Source organism: Pinus tabuliformis, chromosome 5_1 (genome assembly GCF_031772625.1).
Source record: "Pinus tabuliformis cultivar Carrire ecotype Pingquan chromosome 5_1, CPIR1, whole genome shotgun sequence".
Taxonomy (NCBI): domain Eukaryota; kingdom Viridiplantae; phylum Streptophyta; class Pinopsida; order Pinales; family Pinaceae; genus Pinus; species Pinus tabuliformis.
In genome coordinates this window covers 269,649,221-269,657,287 of record NC_142305.1, presented here as the reverse complement: position 1 = coordinate 269,657,287, position 8,067 = coordinate 269,649,221, and the positions used below count along the sequence as shown (strand labels likewise).

Genomic DNA, 8,067 nt, shown 5'->3' with positions numbered 1-8,067 from the left:
AGGAGGATGGGCAAGAACAACTTGGAGACTGGAGTTCTCTATCATTGGGGACTCCTTCTCTGAGTCTGAGGAGGAAGTCTCATGGGGACGTTTCTGGGAATTTGCTGAGACATGGGTGTGCTCCATAATGTTCGTGGGCGGATCCATCGTCTGCGGCATCTGATCTGGTTCTGACTGATTTTCCTCCTTTTCCATACTTGGAACCTTTTCCATACTAGGGGGGCTGGAGCTTCCGGTTGGCGGCGGTGGGCAGGGGGCCCAATGCTTGGGCTTAGTATGAGCAAAGAGGCCCTTTTTTGCTCTTGCTGACAGCGATGGGCAAGAGATATGTAGGTGCCCTGTTTGGTGACAATGACGGCATCTGAAGGCAGTGTTCTCGTACTCTATAAACTGGGTCCAGATAGCGTCCTTGATCTTGAGATTGATGTACTCTGGCAGTCCCTTGCTTAAATCAAGCTCCACACACACTCTGGCGTATGTATAGAGACCCTGCCTCTCTCTCTGGTAGTCTCCCATCCAGAAGCGACCCAGGGCATTGCCTATTTGCCTGTATACTTCTGTACGCCACAGGTGAACTGGGAGATTTGGAAGCCTGATCCATACCGGAGCCTTGGTGATGACTGCTGAAGCTGGGTCAAAGTCGGGAAACCATGGAGTTAGGAAGAGACCAGCTGATCCCATGAACCAAGGGCCTTCGTCTAGGGCATTGTAGCAATGCTCTAGGTCATCGAACAACACTATGAAATATCCTTTTGCACAGAAATAAACCTTACAACGATCCGTCCAGGTGGCTTTGATCCAGTCATAAAGATCCTGTGAGCGCGGCCAGAGCCCATTGAATCTGCAGATGATGGCTCTTTCAGCAAATTTCTGGGTTTCGTCTTCAAGATCAGGGTAGGAGATTTCAACTGATGGGATCTCCTCCATTTTGTCAACCAAAAAGGCCTTGGGTGAAGTCTGTATTGGTGGCTCTGTCTTTTCAGCTTGCTTGCCATGGACTGCATCTTTGTACGAAAAAGCCTTAGCTGAGGAAGGCTCTCCCCCAGCTCCTCCTCTAAGACGAAGGGAAAGGATAATAGATGCATCTTTCTCAATACCGTAAAAAGAAATAGGAAAGAGATCCTCCAGATGTTTACCTTGGTAGAGAAGTCGTTGGTCTGCCGAAGGGATTCCCAATTTGATGTCCAATGCATGCTTGAGATTCCGCACTGGATCCGCCTGGCAAACCCATTGAAGCATGGTTTTTCCTGAAAGAAGCCTGATTTGAATCTGGAAAGCTGCGGATGATTCTGAAGGCTTTTTTCCCCAACCGTTCTGAGGGGCGGGAAGGCAGATGCCTTGATAGAGTTTCGAATCCGGCTTTGGTCTAGTGTGCAGGGGCGGCATACATCTGATTAGTGTCGTTCCCTCTTTTCTGGAAGCGCTGGTCCGAGGATAGGCTAAGGGAGCCGCACGATTTTCCTTATCCACTGCTTCAATAGTCGAAAGGGGGCTGCTCCGTCGCGCCGTGGAAGCAGGGGGACGGGGCCATGTTTTCCCGGAGCTCTCCGATAAGAGGAAAGCAGACTCTTCTGTATCTACAATCCCAGCGATCATGGCATTGAGATCTTGAGTACCTGCCGATGATCTTTGCCCAGATCTCTTCAATCCTTCCGCGGTCGGAGCGATTTGTGACCCAACGGCGGCCTGGGGCCTGGAAGCATCAAAGCTGGGGTTCGAACCATTGAAAATGGCGTGGCCTTGTTGCTGATCTGCAGCAGAGAGATAGCCCCTGTTTCGATGCTCTGATCGCTCCAATCTTTTCTCACGCAGCGCAGTCCAGGAGCTGACGGCGGCCGAGGGCAAGGAGACGGGGGAGCTAGGGTTCGCCATTCTGATTGCAATGAATCCTAAAGCCATGATTTTCAAATTAAACATTACATTACATTTAATTTCAAATTAAACATTACATGAGAATTAAATTAAACATAACAATTTTTTTTATTTTTTAATATGTGAAAATTTGAATATCAAAATTTCAAAAATTAGAATATTGAAAAATAAAAAATTACATTAAAATAAATAAAACATCACTTAAACGTTAATTTAATGTTAAAATAAACATGCTATTAAACATTCCATAAAACATGGCATTAAATTGAATTAAACATTACAAAATAAAAAAATTTAAACATTTCAAATTTAAATGTTTGAATAATTTGAATATTGAATTGAAACATTTCAATAAAGGGTCGAAAAAAAAATAGTTTCTTTTCGAAAACTGGAAAACGAAGAGGTCCTGTCAAGAAGGTGTTGCTTCTACTCTGGATAAGCAGAAGATGCCTCGAATTCATTAGCGCAGGTGGACGAAGGGAGGTAGAAACTGAAGCGATTGAAGTGCGAGGAAATTATATTGGGAGGGCGGGCATCTTTCTGGTTGTTGCTCTGTTATGCTTTCTCATAGTCTCCCAGGTAGCATTTGTGGGTCATTGGCGATTGCATAGTCTCCTAGGTAGCATTTGTGGGTCATTGGCGATTGCATAGTCTCCTAGGTAGCATTTGTGGGTCATTGGCGATTGCTGCTGGGTCGACTTGGGGTTGATTTCGGAGATAGATGGTTGGGTCAGAGATTGTTGCTCCAGTTGAATTAGAGAAATTTGGTTTCGCTCTAATTGAGATCTTCTGGCAAGCACAAAATGGGTTCTCTATTCAGCATTCAGCATATTGACAGATCCCATAAAGCAAGCTGACAGATTATCAAAAAAAGGTCTATCTCAACAGATTATCAAAAAAAGTCTATCTCAAGAACCTGGCAAATGAAATATGGATATTCCATTGGAAAACACCACCTATAATATGGAAGACTTTCTACTTCCGGGAACATAACTCTGAACTTCTTCTCTCTTTTTTTATCCCTGTTGGTGGACTATATCCCTGTTGATGGACTACTTCTGCCTGGCCACTGGGCATTTCAGTGTCCTTTGCGAAGTGGGGTTTCTCCTTCGCTGATGGTGACAAACAGTTTCTTTTACAACAGGGTTTATAAGTTCCAAGTTTTGGGCTGCATACTATCTTTTACTGTAACTATCTCACACAGCATCCATATATTTAGCTTTCTCTGATCCTTCCTTTTAATGTTTTAGGGGAAGATGATTCTTGCTGTTACTACTTATGCTTACTGTATTTGCTAACTGTTTTTGATTGGCATGTCTTGCTAGACTATTTGTAATTTTTTGTAAATTTTCCCCTGTTATTAATATGAGACCCCGGTTAGTTGAACCGTTTTTGACCGCCCGAGAACAGTCCATCCACCTGGGATACACTGACCGGGTTGGAAGGTACACTGACCCGGGTTAGTTGAGCCATTTCTGAACAGTCCATCCACCTGGGAAACACTGACCCGGGTTGGAGACCGAGGTTAGTTGAGCCGTTTCTGATAACAGTCCATCCACTTGTGACGCAGAAGTTGTGGAACTCTCATTTCATAAGAGGAAAAGCCCGTATAAATGGTGCAGGGTAAAAACCCACAAACACTAAACTACACAATAATTTATACTATATAGAGAAATTTACAGGCACAAAATCCAGGAATGGTAAACAAAGAATTGGGCATACGGTGTGTTTCCGCAGCCCTCACAATAGTTAAACCGATTTTAGTAAATTCAATTTTTTTTTAATAGTTTTTTAAAACTTTGCCGTGTAACCTTTGACTAAGCCTTAAGAGTGCAGTCAAAAAATAAAAATAAAAGCTTTGGAGCAAACGAAGAAAACCTTGGCCAGAGGGTCATTAAAATTTTTCGAACGAACAGCCTCGAATTTCAGTTCGTATCTCCTTCTCCCAAAAAAAATTCACAAACAATTTGCTAACTCCAAAAAATAATTTAACGAGAAATAAACAGGCACATAATTCTAGAATGGGAAACACCTAAGCCAAAAATATAAAGGTGAATTGTGCTTTTGCAGCGTTGTCTACGCGGCCGCGAAACTCTTAGAGGCACACACCCACGAGCTCGACGCGGGGCTGAAAGCCGTGGCATATGCCCACAGGGCTGAATAGTTATGGCAAAACCCTGCCGAGTAAATCAGACGTTGATTTAACACAAAAATTAGGCAAAAAATAATGGAGAGTTTATACAGAGATTTTTATCTCTGAATTAACAAAAAATTTACAGAGAATTTTGCAAAGAACACATTGGGAGATTTTTTATCCAAGGAGAATTTGAAGTACTCAAATATTTGTTGGCAGAACTGTGCAAAACGCGGAGGGCAAAATCCTCCCAGCACTAAAACCTAACGAGTAAATCCGAGCAGTAAACCCTGGATGGTTAAATCCTAGCCGGTAAAATCCCGGCAAAACCCTACCCAGTAAATGCCGCCTCTAGACCTTAAGGAGAAAAATGGTCATTCAGGTGGGCGTCGACAGCCAAGAAAAAACCTAGGAAGTGGCGGACAACAGCCCTGCATTCGAGACCTCTCCACCCTCGCGGCAGCCGTGGCAAAGCTCCTGTGTAGAAAAAACATCGGAGAAGGCTATTAACAACAACGAAAATAATACTGCCCCAAAAAATTTGGTAGAGACGGAAGCGGGTCAAGGTTTACCTGTTCGGCACCTGCGTCGAGGAGTGGTGGTGCAGTGGCCGCAGTGAGAAAGAAGTACGCCAGAAACCCTCCCGTCGCCGCAAAAATACTGCGTTGAGGACATGGCATAACCCCTGCGCCTAGAAAACATTGCACAGTGTGGCCGGATGCCGTTTTAGGATGCAAATGTCGTCGGTCGGTTGCGCGTAACAAAACTTTATGCTTGCTCTCGCTGGAGCGAAACCCCGCGGTCGGCAGCAGGGGCTGCTCTGCTCGCGTGGAGCGACATTGCAAATGAGGAGACGTATTCGGGAGGTCCGGGGGTGAGGTTAGGTAGCCCAGGGATGCATCGTGAGGGTCGTTGGATGAGGTTGCCGACAGGTGGGATGACCGTTCGGCGCGTCGTCTTCGGGAAAGTTCATTTGTGATGTTGACGTGTAAGCTTTGGCTGGTGGGATGACCCGCGTCGTCTTCGGGAAAGGTCATTTGTGATGTTGACGTATAAGCTTTGGCTTATAACATTGGGCACGATTGGATTGAAAATGGATTTAAATTAATGTTTTTATTGAATACAATGTGTGAGATTTGTTATAATTTTTAGATTTCAAAAAAAATATTTTAAATTGTTGTGTCTCGAGGTGAGCTCCATAGTTTAGTATGGGTTAGATTTCATGTAAAAGTCTAAATGTAAATGTATGTTTAACATTTAACATTTTTAATTTAATGTTGGTCTTATTTAAAAATGATTCTAAGCCTTATATGTAGAAACACAATATAAATTTAAAATATAAAAAGGTTTATTAACACTAAAAAATAGAGATGGAAAATAAAAAAAAATATAAATATACCAGAGGTATGGTAAATAAATAAAACCTCTTTTTATATTTACACCATAAATACTAAAACTCAAAAAAAAGGTTTTATTTAAGTGAAGCCTATGGGCCAAATACTATATTTATAAACGAGTTATAAAGAGATATGGTAAACAGATAAAAATATATAAAATATGATTAGAAATCAACATCTAATATGAGCCAAATACCATGTTAAATAAAAGAGATATCATAAATAAATAAAAATATAAATAAACGAAATAAAATCTCGTTTTATATTTACTCCATAAACTTCTTTATACTTCCAAACACTAAAAAACCAAGTTTTATTTAGGTGAAGCCTATGGGCCAAATACCATGGGCTAAATTATTATTACGCTGATAGGCGTCCCTCCTATTTGAGTTGGCAACTTTAATCATTTTCTTAATTAATTTTTTTTGATTGGATGACCTGAATTGGAAGATGCTAGTATATTCTCGTAGTCGTCACTAAATCAATGAATGAAATTCGTAACGATAACTTTCTTGCATGTCTAAATCACATGTTTAAAGCATACTTAGATTAATTTTTTTACCATACCATGATTAAAAATTTACCATACCATTTTTTAATCACCACCTATTATGATTAAGACAAAGTGGAAAGATTAAAAATGGTTGTGAAATGTACGAATCAGCATCACCATCAGTTTCAATTACCTTAGGAACACCAAGAGTTTCAATTATGCCTACACATCACTCACTGTTTCAATTCTCCCATACGAAACATGGCCAGAGGGATGTAAGGCATTGATTTAGCATGGCAATCACTAATAGTTTAAATTTCATATAGCCAACACTTACCGTGGCCTCCTCCATGCAGATAACGAAACTGTGGATTCCAAGGCAATTAACCTAGGGAACAACTGGCTATGTGGAGATCAAGTGAAGACGGGATGATGGCAAGGAGTTGAAAAATGACTGAGTTTGGTCAACAGTGCTTAGCGATGTAGAAGAGGAGGGCTATTCCAGGAAGAAGCTTAGACTATCCAGAGAACAATGTGTTGTTTTGGAAGAAAGCTTCAGAAAGAACAGGGTGCCCGAACCTGTAAGTTTCTATACACAGTATTCACTTACAGGTTACTGCTCTATCGTTTGTGTTTCGTCATGTTTTTGGCTAATGTAACTTCTTCTTCTTCCGCAGAAGGAAAAGCAAGCGTTGGCCTTACAGTTGAATCTCCGTCCTCGACAAGTTGAGGTGTGGTTCCAGAATAGACGAGCAAGGTTAGCTCTAGTCCTTTATTCATTCATTGTATTTTGCATGTCAAAATTCATATGGAAAGTTCCATTTTGGAATCAACAGCTACATAATTTGGCTTGTAACTATGAAGAATGACATGGAAATAAATTGTTGTGCAAATTTATAGTTTGGAAAACTTTTGATCCGATGGAGATCCTATTGTGTTAACAGTTTTAATGACTCATTTCTGTTATAGGTTAATTAGATGTTATGAATTTGTTTTAGGACGAAGCTTAAGAAAACAGAAATGGACTGCGAGCTTCTGAAGAGATATAATGAGGCACTTACAGATGAGAATAGAAAACTTCGCATAGAGCTGGAAGAAACTGAAAGCTTTAAAAATGTCACCACCTCTCAGGCCTGCATCAATCGTTACCATGTGTCCCTCTTGTGAAAGAGTTTCAGCGGTTGACAATAGTAGCCACTTGACATTGGCGAAATCTGGGTCTATGTTTTTACGTAGCTTTTTCCGGCAATGAATTGTCGGGTATTGATAAGAGTTTCTTTACTCGTAGTCATTGTTTAGTAATGGTGGACACCATCTCTTTATCAAACATTTTAGGTTTTCTATAAAGGTTCACTTTATGAAACATTTAAGGTTTCAGTATATTTTTTATTAATTGACTTTGGTTTAGAAAGCGCTCAAGTCTTTGTTAATTTATTGAATGAGATGAGGCATCTTGATAAACCAAGGAACGTATAGCTGTACAGAGTGGGAGTCTATGAAATAAACATTGTATGTAAAATTCAAATGTTTATGTGAGTACAGAGTGGGGGTCTATGAAATAAACATTTTATGTAAAATTCAAATGTTTATGTGAGATCATCTCTTTCTCTGAACCTTCTTGTGTTTATGAATTTTCTCCTTTTTTTATTATCAATCTAAACATGTATAATAATCGTTTTCATTTATTATTATTTTTAATAAAATATGATGACAATTTCTCTATTCATGCTCATAGTAAAAGTAAAAGTCATCGTTATTGCTAAAAGCAATACTTATTGACTAGTCAATGCATGCATATTAATGCCTACTTAATAACTATCATTAACATGATTTTTTCTTTCAAGGTTTCATGTTTGAGTTATACAACATAGGCAAGACACATGAAAATATTGTTATTGTAAAATGATTTAATAAATAAAAGACCTTTTTAGGTTATTTTATCGTTATTTTTAAAATGTTATAAAATTATAATTTTATTAATCATTGTTAAATTTTTTTAAATTTATTAATTTTATTAATCATTGTTTAGTTTGAACAATACAACATATTTCTATTGATGATCTTAAACTTGTTAAAAAAACATAAATTTTTTGCAATCCCGGACCACTCATCTCGAAACACTTATAGTGTGGGTTTTACCCTTTAGTGCCCCTGGTTCCAGCCCTCAAGTC

General features: G+C 39.7%; 1 protein-coding gene across 1 annotated transcript; it reads right to left on the bottom strand.

The window, feature by feature from the left end:
• Positions 1-4,263: 4,263 nt before the first annotated feature.
• LOC149164423 (uncharacterized) lies at positions 4,264-5,043 on the bottom strand. The gene is made up of 2 exons (XM_089429471.1): positions 4,579-5,043; positions 4,264-4,483 (listed from the first exon to the last, which is right to left on the bottom strand). Exons 1-2 carry the CDS (start codon positions 5,041-5,043, stop codon positions 4,415-4,417), a joined length of 534 nt encoding a protein of 177 aa, XP_089285597.1. The 3' UTR covers positions 4,264-4,414.
• Positions 5,044-8,067: the final 3,024 nt, after the last annotated feature.